At 38.1% G+C, this 27076-nt stretch overlaps 2 protein-coding genes across 5 annotated transcripts in view; both read left to right on the top strand.

Annotated features, from left to right (window-relative positions):
- Positions 1 to 10511: 10511 nt before the first annotated feature.
- Positions 10512 to 14677, top strand: LOC109858663 (class E basic helix-loop-helix protein 22). 3 transcript variants are annotated; one of them, XM_020436157.1, is made up of 6 exons: positions 10512 to 10982; positions 11519 to 11681; positions 12670 to 12862; positions 12967 to 13202; positions 13897 to 14120; positions 14279 to 14677. In XM_020436157.1, the coding sequence occupies exons 3-6, from the start codon at positions 12725 to 12727 to the stop codon at positions 14500 to 14502; spliced, it is 822 nt and encodes a 273-aa protein (XP_020291746.1). In that variant the 5' UTR covers positions 10512 to 10982; positions 11519 to 11681; positions 12670 to 12724; the 3' UTR covers positions 14503 to 14677. The 3 variants fall into 3 exon arrangements, with proteins under 3 accessions (XP_020291746.1, XP_020291745.1, XP_020291744.1); XM_020436156.1 differs by having other exon boundaries at positions 11425 to 11681; XM_020436155.1 differs by lacking the exon at positions 11519 to 11681.
- A 1698-nt stretch (positions 14678 to 16375) lies between these two features.
- The window catches only part of LOC109858659, a 28681-nt gene continuing 17980 nt past the window's right edge, over positions 16376 to 27076 (top strand). Inside the window, exon 1 of one of the 2 annotated variants that reach the window (XM_020436145.1) lies at positions 16376 to 17344. Coding sequence is in view for 1 of the 2 variants with exons in the window: in XM_020436144.1 (XP_020291733.1) it covers positions 17421 to 17489 (69 nt within the window). In the remaining variant the exon portion in view is untranslated. The other variant, XM_020436144.1, reaches the window with a different exon arrangement.

Below are 27076 nucleotides of genomic sequence, written 5' to 3'. Positions count from 1 at the left end.
AGAGTCAACGTTGGCGTGCAACCCCCCGTGTTGTTCCAAGGGTGAAAATCCGAGACTGCACGGCGTCACACTGTCTAGCTCCATCGGTACGGCGACCTCCCCCCGCTAGATCGGTCCAAGGGGGAGATAAAATTTCGGGATCAGCTGGAAACTCGCCGGAGGCCAGCAACCCCTGCGCGCGTTCTGCGGACAGAACGGCGCGAGGGGTGAACGTGGCAGTTAGTAGAGTGGCTGGTGGTATCGTTGCCTCTATCGTTGCCGCTCTAAAGGGAAGAGAAACACTTGAGGAAATAGCGTTTCTGTCGCACTTTGCGGTACATAAACGCAAAGCCTCTTAAAGAGTACAGTTCCTCGCTTTTCCCGACCTACCCCGCCGCCAATCCCAATGACAAACGGGAAATGTTTCGCAACTATTATTATTTGTAAAATTATACATCTTCGAATACCGCATTATATGAAACAATTCAAATATTTTATACTATATATTTTAATGTTTCATAATATTCTGTTTCTCTACGTGAGAAGAGGTTTGCGAGGGAAATTTAATTTATATTTTTCAAAAAATACATCCTCTTCCGCTTGCAGCTTCCACTTATCATTCTCTGGTTTCTCTCGAAAATGTAGTTGCTTCTGATCCTTGAAAAGAAAAGGGAAGAAGAAGCGATCACCGACGACCAACGCGAGTCAGCTTGCTTTTCTCTCACAGGATCTTCCTTTTCATCGGTATAAGCGGATTTAATTAAATAACGAAAACTGTGAAAGGAATTGTAGGGAAACGAGGTGGAGAAAGAGGGCGGGAAATGAAGAGGAGAGAAAGCGACAGGATCAACGAGAAACAGAGAGAGCATCGGAAAATGGTTGCGGAAGGGGAATGAAGAAGAAAGAGAGAGAGACAGAGAGAGAGAGAGAGAGAGAGAGCAAGAAAGAGAAGAGACGCGAGAAAGAGAAAGAGAGATAAAACGGGAGACCAAAGAAGGGTCGCGGGATGCACGGGGAACATGGAACACTGGACCGAACCCTTCTTCCCTTTCCCGCTCTATCCTATCCATCCATCGATCGATAATGCGATCCGGCAACCGAAGGGTGCACCGGACGACGAGTCGCAGAAATAAGGGCCGCTACCCGTTTCTGATGTGGCGTACTAGTTTTGTCCTCATTTCCTTCCCTCATATCTTTCGACGCTTATCTAAGAAAACACAACACCGATATTGCAAAATTCAAGAAATCAATATCTTTGCATCGGCGATCCAAAGTTCAGATAACACGAAAAGAAAAGATGTCGATATTCTCTCGCGAATTTTTTATTTGACATTGCACACATTATATCGAAAAATTGAAAGTTTACATACTTATATATTTATTTTCCATCTACGATACATTTATGTATTTTTATGCATTATTTACATATATTTTATTATTTTCTAAAGTAGATATTTTCTAATGTAGATATTTTATCATTTTTACTCGTTGTATATTCGTCGGCGTGTGTCTAATTTTTTTTATCTTTTCGGCTAATGTTGTGTTTCAACGATGAAATCACATTCGCCGCCACCGATATACTTGCCACTGGAGATTTTATTCGACCCTTCAACATCTCGAGCAATATATCGATGCCATGAAAAAAAAAAAACGGACACCTTTAGATATCGACCGATTCCGCCCTTCTCGTTTCTTCCCCTCACCTGCTCTGGTTACCCCGTCGCTCTCAGAGAAGAGAAGATAGACTCGAAGGTGCCAGCGAAGCCAGCGTCCACACTGGCCGCGGCCGGCCGGCCGGCCGACCAACAAGGTTACTCACTTTCCCCGCGTGCGTTGCGCTTGTGTTTGCGTACGCGTGTGTATAACGTGTATATCGAGAGAGAATCTTGCCGCGTGAGACGCACGCGTGAGTGCACGCGCACTCTGCGTCGGCTCACGGTGGGAAGAGTAATGGATCACCGTGAGAGAGAGAGAGAGAGAGAGAGAGAGAGAGAGAGAGAGAAAAGAGAAGAAGATGGGAAAGAGGACGGCCAGAAGAGAAAGAGAGGGAGAAAATGCATTTATTTATATTTACGGGATCGCGGATGATGCTCTCCGAGAGAGAAAGAGAGAGAGAGCGTACGTCGCTCCGGGATGCACAAAGCGGCCGGGAGATTAATTTGCAGCGGGGGATAAAAATGGCCGGCGCGCAGTGTAAACATACAGAGAACGCGACTCTTCGAATGTGCGAATGTATAAAAATACATTCGCGAGAAGAAATTAAGTGCGAGCGAGAAAAGAAGCGCGCGACATTGTGGATTAATGACGAGAGAGATGGATTAGCGTCGGGAATTCTATATACGTGGTTCGCGAAGCACAAACTACACAAATTGAAACAAAATATTGTCGTCAAAATCACAGCTACAAAGGTTGCAACGCAAGTTGGGTTTTTTTTGGAAAATAATTTTTTTTTGAAAGTTTAATCGACAACATCAATCTTGCGGATACACAATTACACAAATAAAAAAATCTCTTAGTAAAACGTAATGTAAAGATAGAAAACTCCCACCTCCCCTTCCGTCTATGTTATATTAAACAAAATATAAGTTATAAAGAAAAACGCCGCAAGAAAACAGGGAGAGAACGCTCTTTGCGGAAAAGAAACCTTCCTATATAATCCCGGATGGGATTTCCCGGAATAAAAAGGCGCGCGATAGAAATGAAATACGCAAGAAACCATAATTAGTTAAAAGTAATGAACTAAAGGGAGAGTAGGAGAAAGAAGAAGGGAGGGAGTTTTCTCCTAGTAAAAAAGGATGTTAGACACCAGTAGCAAGAAGGTAGCGAGTAAGAGAGAGAAAAAGAAAGACAAGGAGACAGAGATGATGTCGACGTTGGTGGTAACGGTGATGGTTGCGGGCTGTACCGGTAGTGGTACGTAGCGATAACTGTAGAGGGGTAGCGGATCGATGGAGCAGTGACGTCACGGGGCGCGGGATGCTGCGTCGCCATGGTGACCGCCAACGGACCCAGCCGCCCGTACGTCCGAGAGCAACCACACACATAGCAAACGCGCGCGCGCGCGCGCACACACACACACATACGGCAGACTTGAAATTTTATTAAATTTCATTTGCGACGTGTTCCCTTCTCTTTCTGTCTCTCTTTGTCGGTCTCTCTGGTCTTTTCCGTTTTATACGATCTCGTGGACGCTGCTCACAGTGCTCGCTCCGCTTCTCGCGCCAGGGAAAACCCCTGACGTAGGATTCGGCGTACAAGAAAGGACGTGGATAGAGATGAGAGTGGAAAGTTCCGCGACATCGAAGAAACGTTTATAACATTGAGCGTGCGCGCGAGCGTGTGTGTGAAAACGCGCGAGATAAAAAGAGAAGGAACGAAAAACGGAGAAGATGCGCGATAAGAACTCGGGCGGGAAAATGTACGAGGAAGAAAACTCGTGCTGATGAGATGCATAAGAAAATTTGCGCGAAGAAGATTTATGTCGAGAAAACGTACATCCCTCCGCGCGCTCTCGTCGTACGCGCGCGAAGAGAAACTCGCGAGGGAAATTACACCGTGTGCGCGAAATCGCGCGACTGGAAAACTCGCTCTAGAATTTTACAACAACCGAACGTTTTCTCGACAGCTCTCCTCCATCTAGAAAAAAAACAACATTAACAGAAGAAAACAGACGTGCGAAACTCGCACCCAAGAAAATCGAAAAGTACGATTTTTAGAAATATTGTCGTACAATATTCCTAAAAACTATTTTCGCAAATTCGCGAATTAATTCGAGGTAAAATATCTCGACGTTGAAATAAACTCTAAAGGTTGTTAGCTTCTGTCTCTCTCTCTCTCTCTCTCTCTCTCTCTCTCTCTCTCTCTCGGCCAGTCGTTGCTCTCCAGGGCGTTTTATGGCTCCGCGTTTGCTTTCTCGCACAAGAATCGAATCGCACATCGCTCGCGATGATCACGAATGTTTTTCTAATTTCCATATTCATCCATTGCTCACCGGGGCGGTTTTCCGTTTAATTTTCCGCGCGTAAAACTTTCAGCGGTAATTATCTATATCGATGGGATGTGATTTAACGATAATCAAGTTTTTTTTTCTTTTAGATTTGTTATATTTCTAAGTATTTATTTATGTTTCGCAAACAGAATTAAAAGCAAAAAGATTTATGTTTACGTTGAGAACTTTTGAAGAAATTTTGTTCAATAAATAATATAGTCACAAGATGAGCATATAAAATCGTCTATGAATCTATAGATTTTACATCCCTTCGTCTAAAATTACACGTCAAATTAGATCCGAGAATGTTAAAATTTGCCACGATCAATGACGTTTATTTTCTTCGTTATGTAACATGTACTCTGTCTAATAATATCTCTACAGGATCTATTTAGCAAAAATGCTTTTGCTGATACGATAATATCTTGTGTCTTAAAATTTTTGACAGAAAGACGTTCTCATCATTCTTCTACGTTTTTCCGAGAAATAAGGCAGCAGCGTCCGGAAAGATTTCGTCGCGCGGAGTCCGACGGAACGACAAAGTACTTCACGATTAGCGTTTCTCGGGATTCCCAATTTCGCGTTCTTATTTTCGTCGACTAGAAAACGAGGCAAGGACGCGAGGCAAGAAAGTTAAACTTGTTTCGTACCTTCCTCTCCGTTAATCTTCCAGCAACTAGCTTTTTTTTTCTCTTTCTTCCGTGTTCTTTTCTCTCTCTCCCTATGCGTCGTTAAATTTACGAGAAAAATGACGAAGCGGGTGTCTTCCCGGCGAAGGTCCTTCGAAGTTCTCGCGGGATGACGTTCTAAGAGTATTTTTCATCCCCGAATTAAGTTCCTTTTTTCCCGGGAAAGTGGCTCATTAAAGACGTTAATGTTAACAAAAATTATTTTTACTCGAAAAATTCAATTCGTGAAACAAACAATTTGCGTGTAACGTTAAAAAGATTTTTTTTCATCCAAAATTACTTTTTTCTCTTTGTGTAATTATTATAAATGTATATTTTTTTTTTACTAAAAAAATCTTTCTATAAAAGTATAACTTTTGAGCTTCACGTGTGCGCGATAACGAAAACAACAAAAGGGGCTTTGTCTCTGCCAGATGATCGCGTAATTATCACGTAACTGTGTTTCACAAAGACAGAGATAATTCTGATCCGCATGTTCCTGTGGGAAAGTGAGCCTGTAAATCGATTGGCAAAGAGAGACAGACAGAGAGAAAGAGAGAGAAAGAGAGAGAGAAAGAGAGAGAGAGAGAGAGAGAGCGATGGCCACGATATCATCAATTAAACTTGGACGTTGGAAATGATTTTGCCTCGTCTTCCTTCGTCTTCCTTTGTAGAGACAACTCTTCTTCTTTGTCTCATCCGGTTTCGCCATATTCCAGCTATAACACTATTTTAATTCGACGTTACTCGACTATTTCCGGCGAGAATAATATCGCTGACTCGACATGGCGCGACGATCTTTTCATTTTTCACGAAATCCTGCAATATATTGCGGTGAAACGAGAAAAGAACGAGAAACGAGTACCGGACGCTTCTTTTTCGCTTCTCGCGCGCGACGGAAAAATCATGTTGTTGAAGCGCAAGCGGTGTTATTGTCTGATTTATGTTTACGGCGTTGTGTACCCTGTGTCCTCGATAAGAAGAATCGCATTTTTGAAAAAAGTCTCGGACAAAATTAATTTGTTTATGTGGAAAACGTGCGAAGACTTATTTATCTAACTCCGAGTTATTTCAATTTTTAATTATTTATTTCGTCGCTTCGTTTTATTTCGCATGAGAAACATTTATAACAAAACAAAATGAAAAACAAAATATGCCAACGTTTCACATTTTGTTACAACGCATTTTCAACGATCAATTTCGTGTTAAAACAATTATTATCAGGAGATAACCTTCGATTTTGGAAACATGTTTATTTCACTTTGCCCGATGATTTTTGCATCGCATGCATCGATGCATTGCGTCGCTCACGGCAACACCCAATGTCGGCGTTACGCGAAGGGATGGAAGAGTGAGACGCGGAAGGCAGGCAAGGGGGATGTTCTCTCCGGAACAGATACGATTGGGAAAACTGTCGATAGCGAGCACACACAGACACGGGCGGGCAGGCAGCAGACCACGCTCGCTCGCTCGCGGGATGATCCGTGAACCAAATTCGTGCCGGGCCGGAGACGACGACGATGACGACGCCCCTGTACATCAACAGCGCGTAACGAGCCGCCCTTCATCTCCGCAGCCACCCCCATCTCGCACGCGCGATGCGCCCGTTCTCATTCGGTCCCCTAGCCCTCCTCTCGTCACCCTCCCCCCCGGTGCAATAAGTGGGCTCGCGGTTGGCTTTAACATGCAAAACGGGCCGCATACCAAAATGCAATTAAAATGCAAAGCAACGAGAAAGAGAGAAAGAGAGTAACGTGTGAAAGAGAAATTTTATTTAGTTCAACTTTCTCTCTTTCTCTCTTCCTCCTTTTCTCTCTCTCTCTCTCTTTCTTTCTAAATAAAACTCGTGATTGTTTGATTAAAATTAATTGCGTCCTAAATCCTTCAGCAACGTTGCTCGTGAGAGCATCGCTGCGTTAATCGAATCGGCGAATTAATTATTTAACTATCTCTTTTCCCGATAAGCGGCCGTTTATCGGCGGGGATAATTTTAACGATGCGACAGAGTTGAAAACACTTTGAACTCGGTTGCAATTTTGAAAATTAATTCACATAAAAGCTAACTACTTATCAGTGACGCTTAACAATTATCAAGCTCTCTTGGTTTGCTGATAAAAAGCATCGGTAATATAAAAATGCTCAGATCACCGATTGAAAAAAAAGATCTTTTACTTTTGCACTAGTTTTCTGAATTTTGATCGGCCAACTGGTCTCGGCGACCTGAGCGCGAGGGCTGCGAGCGGGAGGTCCCGAGTTTGAATCCACACCGTCGGATTTTTCCGGGCCGGTTTCTTTCGAGTAGAATTTTATCGATTGCAAAAATCGAACTGAATCGGGGTCTCCAATCAGCTTGAATTGCGTTGCGGGAGATGTGGAAGAGAAGTGGTAAGAAAATATTGTAACCCTGAGAGGAATCAAAAAATTTCTTCCTCCGAATTTCGGATTGGCCACCAATTTTACTACGTACTTTTCAGCAAACATCTACTATCTTTGCTACCGTTAATATATAAGTTTTAGTAGATTTAAAATTTGAGAAGTTTGCAATCAAAAAAACAAATAAACTCTACTACGTAATATCATTTTGACGTGTCTGCGTTATATATATATATATATATATATATATATTCAGAGCGTGTTCAATACATTTTATGTGATTGTGCTATCGTAATGATGAATAACTCAACTTTGAAGAGACTCGATTCTTGTTTATAGTTGAATCGTTGAGTGCGTCGTATCAAACTTTAACAAGCATAGTTTGTACATCAACAAATGCGGAAAGTACTTCAGATTCCGATATTGCAAAATAAAACGAGATTTCCGAGACAAATTCAAATCAAAAAGAGAGAGAAAGAAAGAGAGAGAGAGAGAAGTGAAAAGAGTAACAAAGATAGATAATAACGGAAAGAAACATTCAAAGATAAACGGAGAAGAGAGAGAAAGAGAGACAATCTTGAGATGAAGCGCGTAGGGAAGAAAGAGGGTGCGAAGGGGGGTTTGGTTTGTGACGGTCGACGATAACGCGCACGTGGAGAGGTACATAAGGAGAAGGAGGAACCGGTAACCGGGAGGGAGACACGGCGTTGGTGAGCAAGGGACGATAGGAAGGGAAGGGAAAAGGGGTGCGTGTGGTCCGGGAGTTCACCGGGGGATGCTGTATTGATCGCGAGAGAGTGCGCGAGCTAAAGTAAGCCGAGGCTGGCTGCTGGCACGGAGGGTTGCCTTGGCAACCCTCGTCATCTCTCATCCCTCAGGACTCTCTCCGGCCGCCCGTCGGCCCGAAAACCACCCCCGTACGCGCCAACCACCATCTCCGGCTTCCTCTCTCGCTCAACCGTCCTATCGGACATCTCTCCTTCTCCCTCTTATTTATTCTATCACCGGGGCTCACGATCGAATATACGTACCAAACGATACCGCCCGATAGATACGATGTGTGCATATACGCGTATGTGCGTGGCGCAAGGTTCTTTTTCCGGGTGTTTTCTTCCTCAACGCACACACATACATGCTCGTCGGCGCTTTTTCTCTTATATAAATAATCGGGCCATGCACACAGCTCTTGTTTCTTGACAAGTTATTATCAAAGATGATAACAGCAGTTTTATACATACATACATATGTACATACATATATATACATATATATGTTTACGATATTCATAGTACAATAGTCTTTTCATATAAGCAAAAAATTTATAGGCAGAAGTGCACAAGTATTAATATTCAAAGCAATGAAATATTAAAACGTAATTTATATTAACAAAACATTTCGCGTTTTACTGATATTATAAATTCTGTTTTATTTGATATTATTGTAATAAAAAAATCTCGGGATTTTATTAATTATGTCACAAAATAATTTTTATAATTGTAATTTAATCTAAAATAATAAGATAAAATTTAAAAAATCGAGATACACAATTTTACACACACAGATTAATGTTTCAAAAATTAATTCTGTCTTGCGTTTAATAATTTCTACTTATCTTGATGTAAATGTTGGCATTGTCACTCTTACTTTAGAATTTTTCCTAAAGCAGATGCACCTGCTGTTATTTTTGAGATCTCAGAATATTGCTCCGTACACGAAGAAAGCGATAAATCTTCCAGCACTATGTGGATAGTGCTCGACCTAGAAACGATTTTACGCGTATCTCGCGAGCGAACAAAGCACATTGATGCGTAATAATTTAACCCGTTTAATTCCGTTGTTTGCGGAAATGAAAATTTGAATATTGAGGGACCTAATCCTCTGTATATATCTAACCTTATATTCCAAATTATTACAATATTTTATTTGTTATTAGTTCTGTTTTATCCCTATCAAATTCAGTTTATTGAAACTACGATTCCAGAAACTACGATTTTGGTTTATTTCCTGAAATGCATGTCGAGAGAAATGTGTTTCAAATTTACTTTCCAAATGTATAATTTATTTTGGACGATTTGAGAGAAATTTGGTTTTGCGCATAAAATATTCTGTTAATTATTTTCTAAATACTCACGCCGCATATTATATCCATAACGTGTAAAATATAAGATAGTGTAGTAAACGCGTAGTAAACAATACGTTTCGTCCCTTTGATTAATTTATGCGATATCGAATTTGCGGTACCGTTGTTCCTTCAGCGAGCGTTTTGCTTCTCTACGCTCCGTAATATTGCGTCGCGGTGAATTTACGATAAACACACAAACGCAATACACGATCAGCGCAAAAGTAAAGTCGTCGAATCCATTTTTTTCGCGTTCTGGCGTAAACATAACGTCGAGGGTGATTCACACGCGGTAGGGGATGATGCGCTTGTCGCCGAATTGTCTCGGCATCTCCACAACACCCACGGTGTTTTTCCGCGCGTTAACGCGTGTTCGTTAATCGCATTCATCAACGGATATACACGGCGAAATGCAAACCCGACACATGCCAGATCGAAAGAAAACATGAGATAAGTACGGAGATGTTTTTTTACAAATTAGTATTTACAAATTAGTATTTAGAACATGTGATATGTTACACAAATAAATGTATAATAGATAAACAACAAACATTAGTAAATATACTAATAAATAATATTATTAAAGATACTAGTAAAGAGTAATTAATAAAAAACCTAGTAATTAATATAAAGTATATCAATATATAAAATAATATATAAAACACATCAATTATATTACGTTAATGCACAGACATATATAAGATTTTGAATAAAAAAATGAAACGAATTTTACTGAAAACCTTATAAAAACCTATATAAATATATAAAATTGGATATGTGCAAACACTCCCAAGTTTTAAATGAAATAAAATTTTTTACCGTTAAAAGAAGTTTGCTTTGTTAAAATTTTTACCGTTAAAAAAATTTTGCACTTACTTCTCAGTAAAATACTCATGTCGTAAAATAAAATTCAATAACATACTAACAATAAATAATTAACATTCGAAGATGTTTTTCGGGTTTGAACCACGTTAGTCAGTTTCGTGAACATTTCACTTCATCAGGGTTTCAAGAGCAGCCAGAGATACTACAGATATGCAACACACCGCGAAACCATCAAATATCAGAACATACTTAATATAATTATTAAAAGTAAACAAATGTTATGTCAGCAGTATAAGTCTATACACACAAACAGACATATGAATATAATTTGAATACGAAAATATATCTTGCAACTAGCGACTTCTCTTGCTTCTCTTGAGCATGAATTTCCTTTTCCGATGGTAACAAAATGCGCTCGAGAAAGATCTTCGGTTGAAACCGCCAGGGTACGCCAGCCGATGGTCCAGTGCAACATCCCTTAGCTGCGCACCCTGGCATGCAACAGCCAAATTAATATTTGAGGGTTGTTCTTTCTCTTGTGCGCAAGACCTTGCAAACAACGAAAGTGACGAAGAGACGCGTGCGTGACTCTGACACTTCGTTTTCGCGATTAATTTTATTAGGAACAAATTTATTAATTATTAGAAAAGAAAATTAATTTTGAAAGAATCAAACGCATTCTGCAAAGACGGAGGTGCTGCATACAAAAACTCCCTTGAAGAATTCAAGAAATTTTTGTCACGTCGATTGTCGAATATAGACAGCTCTTCCGAATTAAAATGGCTATGATCCGCCGAATCGGTTTCAAGTGATTCTCGAGTCCAAATAACAAGGGCACTTCGACAACTCTCGCAAGGTCAAGATTCTTCTGAAAAATTACAATTTTTGTCGAAAAAACACGAACAACGGAAGAAGAAATGATTCGTCAATGCGCGTTGGTGCGCAAAAAACTTTGTTGATCGCCGGATTCTACACCCCGCGAAGAACACACGCGGGGGAAGGGAGAGGGTGGTAGAAAAAAAAATTGTCGGTAAGTATTCCACTTACTATTGATTGAGTTAAGCTGGTCGATGACGTTTTTCCTTAAGAATAGCGGTATTAAATACGAAAATCGAAAGTTATTTGAAAATTAAAACAAAAATTTTTTTAAATAAAAGATGTTTTACATAAATAAACTCACGTGAGTCACAGAATTTTATTAAAAATAAAAGAAAGTTTAAGAATAAAGATGTATAATCATCAAATATAAGGTGTCAGCAAATTCCGGATAAAACAAAACAGTTTATTATAAGAATTGTTTATTAGTCAAAACCTTAAACTTACAAAAAAAATGTCATTTAAGAGATTCTTCTTGAATCCTGTTATTCAATGTAACTCCCTTTTGCTTCGATCATTACCCCGATTTTCCGCATGAAGCGCGAGCACGCTTTTTTTTTAACTGGTCTCCAAATTCGCGAATGCTGCCTCCATAGCGGCCTGGAGGGATGCCACGTTGGGGTGCTTGGACTTGTTAATAATCCTTTCAATTACGCTCTACACGTAATAGTCCAGAGGATTTAAATCTAGACTAATTGGGAGGCCAGAATTCCTTGGACCAAAACATGTCTACATTATCGGAAAACCAGTTTTGTACTAAATGGCTCGTGTGAGCCGGTGTGCTGTCCTGCTGGAAGATGTACGGCCTCTCGGAAGCCACGGTTTCCATCCACGGCTTCATTCCTCAGAATCCGTAAGTAAACCTCCTTTGTGATTGTTTCTCCCTTTTTAAAGAAATGCGGCGGCATGACGTCACCTTCACTGGAGACGACGCTTAGGATGTGAACATTGGAAACTACGAGAACTTCGTCTTGGCTACTAAGGGAATATCTTCAGGCTCGTGAGCAAGCTAACGGTCTTTCCTCCGGTTCCTTGGCATCGACAATAATAAAAATCTTTTTATCAGAGAAAAATCTGAGGCGACCTGCAGCTTCGTTCGTCAATGACCACATAAACAAATTGCAGCGATTCTTTTGGTCTTGGCAGCCTCAGACAGCATCCGTCGTACTTTGATCTCATAGGAGGTGTATCTCAGGCAGTGATGCCAGACTCCGGCTTTTTGGTAGAATGGAGAAGATACGCACACAGCTTGTGCGGCACACGTACACGATATGAAGCTGTATCCCCTTCATGCTACCATGCTACCAAAAGGCCGGAGTCTGGCATCATTGATATCAGGTCCTCTTCAGCGATCCGACGCATGGTGGCCTCACTTATCCCCAAGATGGCCAATTTCCTAAGCGACATTTCTGGGTCTTCTGAAATGAGCTCTTAAGCGTTTTGAACAACTGTCGGAATCCTTGCCGTTTTCTCCTTTAAATAAATTTTTCTTTTCACTTCTCTGAGGCCGCATACTTTTGTGTGATGTTGCACACAGTCGATCTCGGATACCCAAAGAACTTAATTATTTTAGTCGGCGATCTTCCAGCGTGAAGACCTTCAATAATTGTTGCTTTTCGATTATATTCTGCACTCGATCTCATTAACTCGGTCATTTTGAAGTTACGCATGTCTTACACACGCGTTTCGTCTTATCCGAGCGTCAACAAACATCTGCTAAAATCAAATATAGCAGAAAATTCAAATTAAACTGTCCGGATTTTGATGACGCACCTTGTATATTAACAGAATAAAAAATTTAAAGTTTCAACAAATATAAGAAAACCAATTTGCGAATATAGGAATTCAAAACACGAAGATCGTCGGATTTAAATCGAGAAAGTGTTCTTGCCAAAAATGAGATCGTATGACGGCGAGAGTAGTTCAACAGAGGATGACGATCGCAGAGAGAGTTTACCGGAAGCGCATTTGCAACAGGGATCTTGGCAACGCACCGCGTCGCATCCTACCTGGGCTTGGGAACATCGTAATGCCGTAAGTAAGACGTGTAAATTATATCATCAATTTATACATACTTAACACTGTATGTAGAAAAATTGAAACAAAGAAAAAAAGATTTTGAGAAAAACTCCTTCCAGCATCCGCTGCCTCCTCAATCTGCAGCAGCGCTCGAATCTGTGTATTCGACTCCGGGAGCTTCACATCCAAGTGTCTCGGGCCCGCCAGCAGTGTACTCGTCGGAACACACTCAGAGTGCTCCAGGACGAAGAACTCCGTTGGGCGCGGTGGGTCTCGGAGGTTTCTACTTTCAACAACAGCCACAGCCTCATACTTCATCAAGCGCACTGTCCGACGAAAATCGACCTGAAGAAAGGTGATTATAAAAACTCACGTAACTTAAATACAAAAAACAAAAATAAAATAATTTATAACTTTAATATACACTAATACAATAATTTGATGTATATTTTAAGAAGATGCTGAACCGTCCTGGTTTACCAACATTTTTTTCGCAGAACTTATTCTGCATCAATTGATCAGAGTGAAAAATGCTTCTTTAGAATAAAAAAGAATATACTAAAATATAGTCTGGATCAACAAGAAAAACGAAAAAAAAATTTATAAAGTATAGTTATCACGTAGACATTTTCACTTTGTATACAAAATTGGCAGTACAAATTATGACAAAACCTTTTCATTTTAGTGACATAAACGAATATTTTTAGTGTTTTAGAAAAAAATTTTGAAGTTTGTAAGAAGAAAAAATGTGACAATAATATTAGTGCAGTTTTAGCAGAAAACTGCTGGAGAGACACATTTGTCTATCTTTGTCTCTGTAACATGTTGTCTATTCTTGTCTTCGATAGGGCGCTACTTACTGGACAACGTAGCGGCTGAGCGGCGGCTGAATCGGAGTTCGATCGTCGCTTCAGCATTCTCTTAAAACACAAAATAAAATAAGCAAACTAAATAAAATAAAAAATATATTTCTACGAGTAATAGCCAACGTTTCGTAAGCGTTTGCAAATAATAATTTTGTTCAATATACGTATGTTGTAAATGTTTAGACCTACTGGTTCCCGACTGAACTGTCCTTCAAAATCGAAAACAACTCGTCAAGGAAAAAGCGTAAGACTGAACATTAACGCGCGAGAACGCAGGAGAATGCATGATTTGAACGACGCTCTGGATGAGCTTCGTTCCGTCATTCCTTACGCTCACAGTCCCTCCGTAAGGAAGCTCTCGAAGATAGCTACCCTTCTTCTGGCAAAAAATTACATTCTTATGCAAGGTGATAAGCCTATCTTGTGTGTATGTTTTACAATCTAAATCTCATATACAACTGAAAATTTTTAAATTTATAATAAAATAACAAAGATTTTTTATTTTTTACTGTGTATGTATGATTTTAGCTATTGTTGTTGATAAATGAGTTGCATTCTTTCGCAGGAAACGCTTTGGAGGAATTGCGAAGAGTGATAGCCGTTCTGCAGTCGCAACACGCTCACACTACTGCTTTGCCGCCTACGCCAGTTTCTTATGATCTATTGCAAGGATTCCCCGGCAAGCTGTTCCAAGGTGTGCCGGATATGCAAGGACTTCCCGCAAGCGACCCACAAATCGTGACCGGTCCTCCGACTGATGGCACGGTCGCCAGCGGAGAATCGAATTAAAAAATCGATTTTTTCCAAATTGAAAAAAAATCGATCTTTTTTTTACTTTTTATTCCGTACAACAAATGATAAACCAGGCGCGTGAGAAACAACAAATCGCAGAAATAAGAAGTGGAAAATGAAATTAATAAAAAAGATAATGAAACCAAAGATTTAAAATATTAAGAAATCTTTGAGAAAGAAAAACAGAAGAAAGAGAAGGATTTCAGATAGAGGGATTTTTTTAATAAAAGCGAGAAAAACAGTCTTTGGTTACAAAAATATTGAAATAATCAAAAGTATTAATGATAAAGAGAAGAGAACTGATTAACTTTTTTCGAGTTAGAGACAAATTCGGTTTAAAAATGTTAACAGTAATGTCTTTCTTATTATTGAAAAGAAATACACATGCGGTGTGTAATAACATGCTATTTTATTTTTTTCATGGAATACGAGAGATACACATTGAGAACAAAACAAGTCCAAGTAATTGATATGCAATAAAAATAGTATTTAGATTATTTAGAAGAGTACTTTATATGAAAAAAAATAAAATGTGTTATTTAAACTTTATTTAAGAGACGAGATTGATCTCAAGTTTGGTCTCTCGGAATCCAAATGAGATTTCGGCGAGAACATCGCGAAAGTATGTCGAAAGTACTAGTAAGTAAGCGATTAACTTTTACGGTCCTAAAGTCAATAATGCAGCAATAAGACGACGGCGTGCGTTTCCGTTTCTCCGGATTCTCGGAAGAAATCATGTTTCAATTCACAAGAATTTTGATGCGTCTCTGTGTAAATGTTCGAATATACAATGATTACTCAATTATTTTAACAAACAACTCAAGCGTGCAAAATTAACTATTGATAGCTGCAGATACAAAAAATTCCGAGTAATAGAATATTGTTACTGTTAAAGCCATCAATGAAATATTGTCATAAGATAATGTAATGTGTTCGGACAGTCGAAGAAAGAGATACGAAAGTTTGCCAGAATTCTCGATGTATTAAATTGGATTCAGAGAAACGAAAACGTCGCTAGGATTTCGGAACACGAAGAGTTCTCGAAGTCCTGTCCTGAAACACGATAGTCAATATTAGTATGTGATACATGTCGAGGAGTTCCAGTCATATACGACATATATATAAAGATATATTGAATATTCATATACACATATACAGTATATGTATATGTATATATATATATATATATATATGTATATATGTATATATACAATACATATATTTACTAATTTAATAATTTAAACGAGACATCGACTTTGCGCGCGCGACTTATTTATATATATTCTTAAAAATGCCAAAAAAAAGAATAGAACGAAGATTTATCCGCTTTGAGAGATACGAGTGATGAGAAAGTGCGATGTGAGAAAAAGAAAAAAAGAGATAAAAAAAGTATGAGATTGGAGAAAAGAAGAAAACTTTATTTATTGTGCTATTTGTAAGAAGTATCGCACAATTTTGCATTTATTTTCTTTTATTATATACAATAACGTCTTTGCCAAGACAAAAGTACATGTAAGGACGAAGCAGCGTCTCGAAAAGGGCAGATATACTTGTTGTAGAATGTAGATAGTTATTGGTTAGCAGTCTCGAATAAAATCTATTCAAGAATATGCGCGTATTTGATATCCGAACAAATCAAGTGTGCTAGATTAAATTTATTATAAAAATATGTTATGGTTTTAATTTATTTTGTTTCTATTTAATGCGTTATTTTAATTGATTCTGTTTTCCTTTGTTGTATTACTTTAATTAATTCTGTTTATTATATTTTTTTAATCTTGCATCATATTTTGCTTTATTTTATTTTAATAAACGCAAATGTTTTGTTATCTTATGTGATAAATCATTTTTAAAAATAAAACTTTAATTAAGCTTCAATAATTAATCTTTTTTTTTTTTACAGCTTTTACCTTACGTTCCTCAAAACTATTATTGAATTCTATCAACATCATCCTTTTTCCTGAAGACGCTACTTTGGCCGCTTAAATTGTTTTTTGAAACTAACTTCATAAGAAGTAGCAGTAAAAAAACAATATTCTAATTACATTTAAGATCTCTTTGTAATGTGTTCTTCTTCATTTTCGTGATTTTAATTACAAAAATGATGAATCCAACCGATTTTCTTTTCGAGAAAAATATAAATCGCCCGCTGATTATCCCCAGTAATCAGCAGCTCGTCCGTGACGCAACTTCAAACTTTGCCGCCTTTAACATGGCGTCACTTGCCAACCGTAGGTCGAAGCTCGTCTCTCAAGGTTTTCCCGCCATTTGACCTTCATCATATATCATTTGCTTCAAAAATATCGCTTGGAACCTTTCGAACGAACTTTATCAGTAAATGTTAACGCAGTTCGAAAGAGGTCTGCGAAAAGGTCATCGGACCCTTTCTCGCTGATGAGCGGGACAATCACTCTTGAAACAGCGAAATGTTACAACGTAGTGATTTGGACAGCGATGGCGGAAGAGGCGGCAGTCTCGCTCGGTGGCGCCATCTTGGCATGTTTTACCATCATGTTTGGCCTTTCATTCGGCCGCCTTCCGTCCTGGCAATAGGATAGGATCTGATTGTCACGTTGAGAGAAGCGAGTCGCTCGTGCTGTTCGTGCGTGTGTGCCTTCTGCAAGATGGCTTTGTCCGCCACCGCAGCGCCACTGTGATATCACTCCAGAAGAAGAGAAAGAGTTCGAAAAGCGCTCAGATTAATACACCGAGAGTACCGCAAGTGAAGTGGAGATAACCGCCAGCATAACGACGGTCATTGGTGCAACCAAGCGAGAGGGAAGGTGATAGGCAACAACATTTTTAGCGGCGCGGATATGTGACGCTCGTCGGCAAACCGGTGAGTGAGTGTAAATATTTTTTGGTTTCTTCCAATCCCGAGAAAATGAGCTTCAACCGGAGTCGGATGAATTTCGATGATTACGTACGTTGCTGATGACGAGTGCGAGAGAGCGAGACAAAAAGACGGGAGCGAGTTCAACAAGGTGAGAGAGAAAGACGGAGGAAGAGAGAGATGGACAGACAGGTGTTGTTGAAAATGTTACGTTAACCGTTTATGTAGAGACGACAGCTACTTGCAAAATAAAAATGGCTAGAGATGTTTTTCATCCGGCTGCGCCAGTTTGCTCAAACTCGTGGAAACTCCATAGTTAAAGTCGCAAGTTATAGACGAGATATATACATGATGAGTATTCGGTTGGTAACAAGTTCCCTGACTGTTCTACGAGATAAGAATTCCAGGAAAAAAAAAAGTTTCCTTTATATATATCTGAAAAAAAAAATCGGAATGTACGCAGTAACGATCGTGCTGTACAACTTTATCACGCACGCGTCGTTTTGTGTGTTTCATTGTTCAGACAGATTTGTTTTATTAACGTTTTCAAAGCAAGGATTGTGGAGAGTAAAAGAGAAAAAAATACTTTTTGAGTATTAATTAGAACGGTAAGTTATTTTAAAAAACAGAAGAGCGAGATTTCCTTATCAGCAATTTTTGAAGGGGAGGACGAAAGGAAGGTTTTTGCAAGGAAAGTTTTCTTACTCTTGTCGTTAACATAAGAAACAGTTTTTACGACAAACGAGATTTTTGGAGCAGAGAAAAATAGAAAACAGCTTCTTAATCAATTGAAAAGAAACTTGTTCAAACTGAGTTTGAACAACAAATTGTAAAAGCAAATGCGAGCCAATACAATGGCAACCTTATGTTGCGAGCTCGAACTGGTGAGTGTTTCGTTGAAAGCTGATTATTTTTTTAGCTGGTGAAGTTTCTACAGATATGGAGAAATAGACAACATAAGAAAAAAAACCACAAAAACATGAACGATATTGCATTAATTCTGCCGCAAGCATATAATATAAGAAGAGTTGGAATCGCGGTGGGAAAAAATATAAGATAGACTTGTGTGCTAACAACATGTCTAAACTAATTGCTATAAATAAACGTGCAATAAAATATCCGCCTAATACGTCAACCACCTCGATAATTCGAGCTGCAGCCGATCGCAATATTTTCAACGTTACGCGAAAAAGCGGAATCGAAATGATGAAATATGCAAGTTTTAATCGCGCTCGCGCGAAAATTTGTGTCCCTTGAATGAATAATAGTCGCTCGAATAATAATCGGAATTTTGGACAATTGCGCTGCCATCAAAATATCAAATGTCACAAACGAGATTTGTTACTGATCATTTTTATTGCATTAAGAATTAACTCGATAGTCGGATTTGTCTCGTCAACTTGTAGCAATCACGTGTAAATCAGCCGGAGGACGATTATCTAAATGATTTGTATTTAGACTCGCGTATTTACTCAACACAATCAACACAAGCCAGGCACAATAGGGTGCGGAGCTTCTTGCTGGATAACTTGAATGGTGGTATACGAAGTAAAACATACCGTGCTATTACACGTCAATTAGAAAGTGAACTGTCTGAGGGAAAATGGAAAGAGGAGAAAAGAATGGTTACATGCGTGACGAACTAAAAGTTCTATTTTCGTCTCCTCTTTGATTTATATCTCTTCTTGTATTTACATTTTATATATGATCGATTTTGGAAAGTCTCTTTTTTACATGAAGAGAATTCAGAAAATTTATATTCTATTCGCACAAGTTTGATTATTTACATGTTGATTAGTACGTGTTACCATAATTTTAATACTGAAATTATTTTATCCGATAATTGGTGCTTTCAAATTAACAATGAGCAAATTGTCGCGAAATATTACAAATAATAACGTTGACAGTGATACGTATGAAGCTGTAGTCTCGACTTTCGCACGCGATTGGACGAGAGACAAAGTTGCTATTGGTAGTTTTCTGCCTGTTGTGTATATCTGAGTCCCACCGACTATATGTGTGAGACCCACAAACTTTTTCCTCTTCTTTTTCGTTCTCCCAGACCGCGCGATACCAGCTGCTTTCATTTCCACAAAATAAGTCCAGCCTACGCGCTCTGAAAACCGTCTGAAATATAATATCGATCGATATACATTCGATTAAATGTATAGTTAAGAATATTATATATTTTAATTCACCAAAAAACAAAGTGAGACAAAAATACGACGATCATGAAAATTTCTGTTAATTGCGTTAATTTTCACTGATAGTAATACAGGTCATATTAATTTTTGTGTTAAAAGAAAGCGATGTGTGTGTTCTGCGTACAAAATGTTTTTTTTTCAGAAGACGAAAGTCATTATAATTCTCTCTTCTCAGTTCTGATGACATTTCTTTCCGATATATTGTACTTGTGAGTAATAAACATTGTAATTACAGAAATATACAACTTCTCAACAAATTAACACCTGTAAAGAGTACATTTTTGCATAAGTATCAGTATTTTGATGTAACTGTCACGGATTTTGCGTTCAAATGTGTCATATTCGTCTTATTGATGCTTGCGGATAGGTAAGTCATATTTGTCAGATGCAAGATAAACTTTGTGCTAATGAATAGTCAAGAAACATACGTACTTATCGCGAGATTGTAAATAATAAACGTGCTCGTCAGATTTTGGATTATTCGCAAACATCAAACGATATTCGCAGTATTAAAACTTATTCTAATAACGCAAGAGCTAGTTTGTTTTCTAGGCGTTAAAAATTTATTCGGTCAATGTAAATGTATCTTTGTAACGTAATGCTTTGTAAAAAGCTGAAGCACATTTTCTTTCTAAAAAGTGTTAACAGTCTGCGAAGTGCAATATCGAATTTATAAGTAACTACAGCGACAGAACAACTTCGATAAAATAACACCGCGTGAAACAAAAAATGCAGACGCATATTAACACGCGCATGCATGCATCTTGGAATCGCAAATCCGTGAATGCATTTGTAATGGGAGTGGATTATCGAGCGCTTCGTAGCTCATACATATATATATATATATATACATATATGTATATATATATATATCTATATATATATACACATATATATATAATGTCGCATCGGTATCGGAAAGATCGATATTACGATATCACTTGATTGTCGAGTTTACTGGATGTTACGCGAACGAATCCCGCAAATTAGTCTTCGGAGAAATGAGAAAAATTTTTTCGATAAAAAATCAAGTCTTTTTTCGAATTAATTGTGTGTTTTTTTAATGCCGTTTCTTATGTATAATTTTTGACATATATTTAAAATGAAAGTGTATGAGATAATCAGATTTGATTCTAAGAATGCGGCGTATAATAATTATTTAAAATATTTAAAAAGGAAACGATCTGTGCAAAAAGATCAACTTACGTGAATATCTCGAAACGATGGTGTAAAAATTCCATCGGAATACGAAATTATGATCCAAAGGATTACCTGAAATATTTCTCGGTTTATCGTGCAGCGTGCGACCTTACAATCGGAGTATAACGACACTGACGCACTTCCGACGAGCTTATCTCGCAGGTGACGCTCTTGTGACGTATACATATATAATGCATCCACGCACCAAGTATATATTTTGTTGAATATCAGTCAGGAATTAGATTGTAAACTCGTCCAATGTGCGGCAAATTCAGTCTGTTGTATTATTTACAAATGAGAAATTGTATCTGCGTATTGTTTTTTATATTTTTTATTTTATTTTATTTTTTTAGATAATATAATATTAAATCACACGTGCACAAACGTTTCCACGAAATTTTAAAACATGTTTCGTATTTTTGATGTCGATTAAACTAATTTATTTTTGTTACGTTATTTCTTGATTTGATAAATAACGGATTGAATGACCGATTATTTTATTCCGCTGATCGAGCGGCTAGTGAGTACTCGATTTACGAACAAAATGAATTTAAACAAAAACTAGCCAGACTCGACGTGTTTTTCCGCGACGAGAATTATCCCGCGTTGTTAAATTGTAATCGAGGGTTATCCCAGGCGCATAATAAGCAAGTGAAATTGTTAATGAGGGTCAAGGCGCGTCGTCTAATAAAATTATCGACGAAGGATCGAAGGTCATCAGTGAATTGTAGGAAGACGTGAATAAAGAACGCGTTATCTGCACAATCGCGTTTGTGCGAAGCGACGCGAATTGGACGTCGCGAAGTTTCCGAATTCAATTGCGACTCAGTGCGCACGAACAACACAACGATTAGTCGTCAGCTTATCAGCGGAATTGATGCGCGGCGAACGTGGACTTGCTTTGTTATCGATATTTCGAGCTTGCGCAAGTCATTATTGTTTAAACATGCGCGATTGTTGGATTCCAAAAAATTTTTGCGCTTGACAGAAAAAAAAATAAATTAAAATAGTAAAATTCTGTTTCAGTAAAAATTTGTATATTATGAACCAAAATTTCACTGAAGATTAGTGAAAATCAATTGAAGAATCGATTGTGTCAACGTTTATATTTTCTCTTTTAATAATAACTTGATAACACACTCTCTCTTTCTCTCTCTCCTCTAAGAGATTTTTAACTTGATATTTTCCTTGATTTCAAAATCTACCGCAGAACGTGCATTACAAAAAAAATAGAGCCGCCTGTGTGTTGCACACACACATTACATCTGAATACGTTATGATGTCGACGCTGAATTCGCGATCATACGAATCATTTCTCATCAACGTTGTGTATCCGGAGTTGTAAAACGTAAGCATAGAGAACGAATAGAAAAAAAAAAATGTCAGAACGATGTCGACTGTCCAGCGTGGGAGGTGAAACTGGTTCACCGAAGAAGCTGCTGTTGCTGCTGGTCAACTGGTCGCTACGTTATCTCGTTATTGTGCAGATCACTTTCCTGATCAAGAGAGAAGAGAGGAGAGAGAGAGAGAAAGAGATAGGGAGGCAAAGGAGGAGGAAAGAAGAGAGAGCAAAGCAAAAGGGGACTAAAGATAATTTCTTATCCGGTCACGGCTAATAATATAACAATTTCGTTAAAATACGGGTGTATGCTCTTTTTACATAGTTCCGTTATCTATATATTCGACTGTTTAAAAAATATGTGATACAAATAAGAGTTCTGTGTGTGTGTGAAAATGTTTCATATCAAGAAACTTTTATCATTGAATAATAAAAAATTCAAAAAGATATTAATAAGAAATAATATTGCTATAATAAAAAAATAATGACTACACAGCAACTTATATTAAATATGCAACTATTTATCAGTTTAGATTTGAATTATATTTTTATTCGGATTGTAAATTAAAAAACATATTTATTGTATTATATAGTATACAACACGCGGTAGATATTCTTTTATTGTATATAAAGAGTTCAGAGATTTTTTCCTTCTTTTTTATCAATCTTCATAAGTTCTTAGCACTTTGTCGAAATTCTGCGGTTATTTACATCGAGACGCGACGCATTGCAGATATAATTCGGTCGTAGTCTCCGCAAAATTATTTCGAGCAAGCGTGTTCGCAATTGACGAGTCCATAGGTGCGGAAATATTTAGTAAAATACTTTATTGTGTGAAACGAGCAGCATATAACGAAAACATAGAAAAAGACGATGAACGAGAGAGAGAGAGAAAGAGAGAGAGAGAGAGAGAGAGAAAGAGAGAAACGAAAACAAAGCAAACGCAGCCACCAAGGCAACGCACAATGGTGCATCGACTCGCCAAAACTCGCGCCGTGCCGGCCGACCAATGCGCAGAAACGCGCGCTTCGTGTGTCTCTCCACGAAACAGTGAATACTTTTGCCACTCCCGCTCATATTGCGTCCCCTTCTGCTGCGCCACCCGGTATATTGATCGTTCCCCGAGCAAAAATCGATCGGGAAAGCGCCGAATTTCAGAGAGGAAATATTCCGTCCGCTCGGAGACTCGTTCCGCATTTTGCTTGACATTTCTCGAAATTGCGATTGCAAAGTTAGTTCTAGGTTTTGGCTTTCATTTAGTTTTGTGTTTAGTTTGAAGCTTGTTTTATCGCGACAAGTGTTGAAAGCCTGTTAACTAAAAAAATGCTTCTCAACAATTGTATGCGCATATGTACAAGATCAAATAGTCTTCGGACTTTATTTGATTTTTATCATTAAAAGTTTAAATTAAATTTTAATTAACTTTTTATTTGTGCTATAATGTTTTTACTGCTTGTTTTTTAATTTCTATCACTTGAGCATATTAACTTTGTACTAAATTACTATTAAGAAGATTGGAATTTGTAATCCTTACTTTCACACGTAATGTGTGACATCTGTGTAATAGAAGGTAAAGCTACAACGCGGCGGGAAATTTCAAAACGCCATGGTCGATTAAAACGCGGATGCTAATAAATCACATATTTTAAATATTAAAAAAGCACTTTTGTCAATTAATTTATTTTTATTGAAAATTTATAGTGTCAAAATCTCTGAGATTCTGTGTATTAATTTATTGATTAATCTGCCACAATCGATTAGTTCAAAGTTAAAATAATAGTTAAAAAACTAAATACGACGCACAACAATTCGAGAACCCAGATTTGCAAATTCTTCTTACAATATCACGTTGCATCTAAAACTAACAAATTATCCCTAAAATCGCGAACTGTTACGATTCTCTGTTCGCGGTGTTCACAACCCCCCTGTTGTAGTTTTGTCCCCCTTCCTCTCCCCTTCCCGAACCCCTTGTCGTGAAGCACGCGCGGGGACTGAGCGAGAAGCACCTCGCTCCAGGATGGATGGAAGGAAGATCAGGTGCCGTGGTTGTCCTGGCAACCGGCATTGATCCTTCCCCTCTTGTTCTACGCCCTGCGTTCTCCTCCTACTCACCCGCCCCGTTATTGCTGCGTCTCTCTCTCTCTCTCTCTCTCTCTCTCTCTTTCTCTCTCTCTCTCTCTCTCTCTCTCTCTTCTGTTCTCTCTATCGCCTCCCCTGTCCTCCTCTCATTCCCTAATGCACTCGGGCACATACATACACATATATTTTACACACACCAGTACGTATAATACACGCGAATACCGATCATTCTTCTTGCTCGTTCTAGTGGCAACCCTCGACCCTTTGATTTCCTGTTCTCTCTTTTTTTCTCTCTCTCGTTAGGCTTTTCTCATTCTCTTTATCCTTTCCGAATTTGAATATTCAGATTTGGGGTGTATCAGTAATACACCGAGAACAACTGTGTTGTCCTTATCTTTATGATGATTTGTTTTTATTTTCCTTTGTGTTTTTCTATCTCTTCTAGTTAAATCATCTCTGCGGTTGCGTTTCTGCAAAGAATAAATTCCACTTTTCTTGCAACAGCTTTAAAATTTCTACATCAATTTTTATATTTAAAAAAATCAAATAAAAAAGATAATAGAAATCATATGGCAATTAACTTTAGTCGTGAAAGTAATTTTCCACGACAGCATAAATGTGCACAGTAATTTATATCACGTTTTATTGAGAGATACTCATTATTATCATCTCAAGTAACAAAAAACTTAATTACATAATTTGCTTGTTATTATTACACACTTTTTAAATCTCAAGTGGTACGTGAATGTTATGTTTTTTTTTAGAAGTATTTAATTTGTCAAATTTTAGAACTCTGTTAAAATACATTTTATTAAAATCTACATTAAGCAGTAAGATAATTATATTAAAAGATATGTGCGTTTTCTCTCAGTTTTTCGATAATTAGAAAGAGAGAGAGAGAGAGAGAGAGAGAGAGAGAGAGAGAGAGAGACAGACAGAGAGAAAAGTTCTGTTTTTCTTTCTTTATATGGTTTATCTATCCTTGCTTCTTTCTGTTTGCATCTCCTTTTTCGACTCTTCTCATTTTTGTCCAAAGGACTGTCAATCACATCTCATCTCTGTCACACGACCAATGAGGCGTAAGGCTGAGGAAGATTGAACCAAGCGAGATAGAGAGAAAAAAAGAGATAGAACGAGAAACGTGCAGAATTGAAAGAGGACAGACCGAGTTAGTTGCAAGGAAGAAAGGGAGAAAGCAACGAGAGAGGTGGGAAAAGAGAAGCGAGAAGGGATATTCGCTGAAGGGGGTAGAACTGGTCATGAACAGAGCGGTTGCCAGGCAACCGATATTGTTCCCATTGTTGCGGGCATAGCGTAAATATTTGAGGCGAACTCGAGAGTCACAATACTATCCCCTCCTTGCTTTCTTCCTTTCTTTGGTGTTTCCTTCTTTCTCATTTTTCCGAAAGTTGCCAAGATGATCTCGTAAATCCTCGAAAGCTCCTAATGGTATGTCCTTTGTAAATCACACACATTAAGGATCCTTCACTTTTACTTTGTTTTTTTGCCAAAAATCCTACTCGCTATTGTCATAAATAAACGCATAAGTAATTGGCACGAGACACTATCGTATCTTTTTCTCTCTACTATTTTATATTTGATTTATTTGATTAATTTAACACTTGCAAAAAATTTTAAAATAGTATTTTTATCCGAGAATTTCAATATTTGATTAGCAAATATTTTAATAAAATGTGCTAATACCAAACTGACAGATGTAAAAAAAAACTTCTTTCTTCGTTTTACTATTAATTGCAATCAATAGAACAGAAATCTTGATTCACACTTTCTAGGATCTGCGCACAACTCTTGAATGAAAGTTTCGTGAGTGTCACCAGCGAGGAAAGAGAGAACGGTGCAGGGGTGAATGTTTGTTTATAGGCATTTATTTCGGCGGTCTCGCGGGGACATGTAAACGTACATATGCATGTCGTTGACCAACACTGCTGACCTCGCGGTCGTGGGTCAACCTTGCCGCGGTTACGACACATTACGGACGGCGGATCGTCAGTTTTCCCACAAAAGGTGCGGAGAAACCCTTGTTTTCCGTTCGACATCTAACAATCATTTTGAAATATCCAATAAGCAAAGTTTTCGTATAAAGACATAAAGAATAATATATTAAATATTAAATATTTAAAAAATTAAATATTATAATGACGTAGATGTTTTATTTTTTCTCAACTTTTTTTATATAAGAAAATTAATTAAAAATAAATTTAAAATGAATTCTTAATTTAAATTACTTTTAATTAGATTAGTTAATTAATAGTTATTTTACTTAGCAACGAATTAATTAGCAACGAATATGAAAGAAGAAATACAGTTCGTTTTTTATATGTTGGTGTACCATCGCGTTGTTCGAGTCTTCTACTTTTTTCCCTGCGTAAACAACGCGCTGGTCGCGACACTTTTTTGGTACATCGCGATATCCTCGAGAGAACTTGGAATTAGGAATGGTCAGTTACACGAGAAATCGAGTCTCATCCCCCTTTTCTCGAGTCACCCCAGCGGCTTCACACGTGGTAACGTCCGCCTCTGGGACATGCTATTGACGCGCGGCACCGGGACGCGCCTCGTGCACGCTCTCAACTCATACCCCCCTACGTCAACTCTCCATTCTTCCCTTCTCTTTCCTCCACTCGCTGTTCTCGTTATTCTCCAAGTGTGTTTGTGTACACCGTTATATATTATTATCGATTTATTACAGATAATTAAATGAGAGAGAGAAAAATCGAAGGCTAGCTGTTGACAGTCTCATTTTCTCTGCTTTGTGAGAGAAAAAAATTAAAAATAGAAATTCTCTCATCAAGCATGTGTATTTATAGAATATTTTTAGTTTTGTTTTTTACATAATAAAATGAAGAGAAATGAAAGCGCAGCAGTTTCATAGCTGTATAAACGAGATGTCTTACA

Source organism: Pseudomyrmex gracilis, unplaced genomic scaffold (assembly GCF_002006095.1).
Source record: "Pseudomyrmex gracilis isolate BER0280 unplaced genomic scaffold, ASM200609v1 scaffold_217, whole genome shotgun sequence".
Taxonomy (NCBI): Eukaryota; Metazoa; Arthropoda; class Insecta; order Hymenoptera; family Formicidae; genus Pseudomyrmex; species Pseudomyrmex gracilis.
The sequence above is the reverse complement of the archived record's forward strand: the minus strand, read 5'-3'. Positions and strand labels throughout refer to the sequence as shown.

What these genes read in the sequence shown, in the direction of transcription:
- LOC109858663 (XM_020436155.1), top strand. Translation starts at nt 12,725, where the DNA reads ATGAGATCGTATGACGGCGAGAGTAGTTCAACAGAGGATGACGATCGC. An exon ending in CTTGGGAACATCGTAATGCC is followed by an intron (nt 12,863 to 12,966) that starts GTAAGTAAGACG and finishes AACTCCTTCCAG; the next exon opens with CATCCGCTGCCTCCTCAATC. An exon ending in GAAAATCGACCTGAAGAAAG is followed by an intron (nt 13,203 to 13,896) that starts GTGATTATAAAA and finishes GTAAATGTTTAG; the next exon opens with ACCTACTGGTTCCCGACTGA.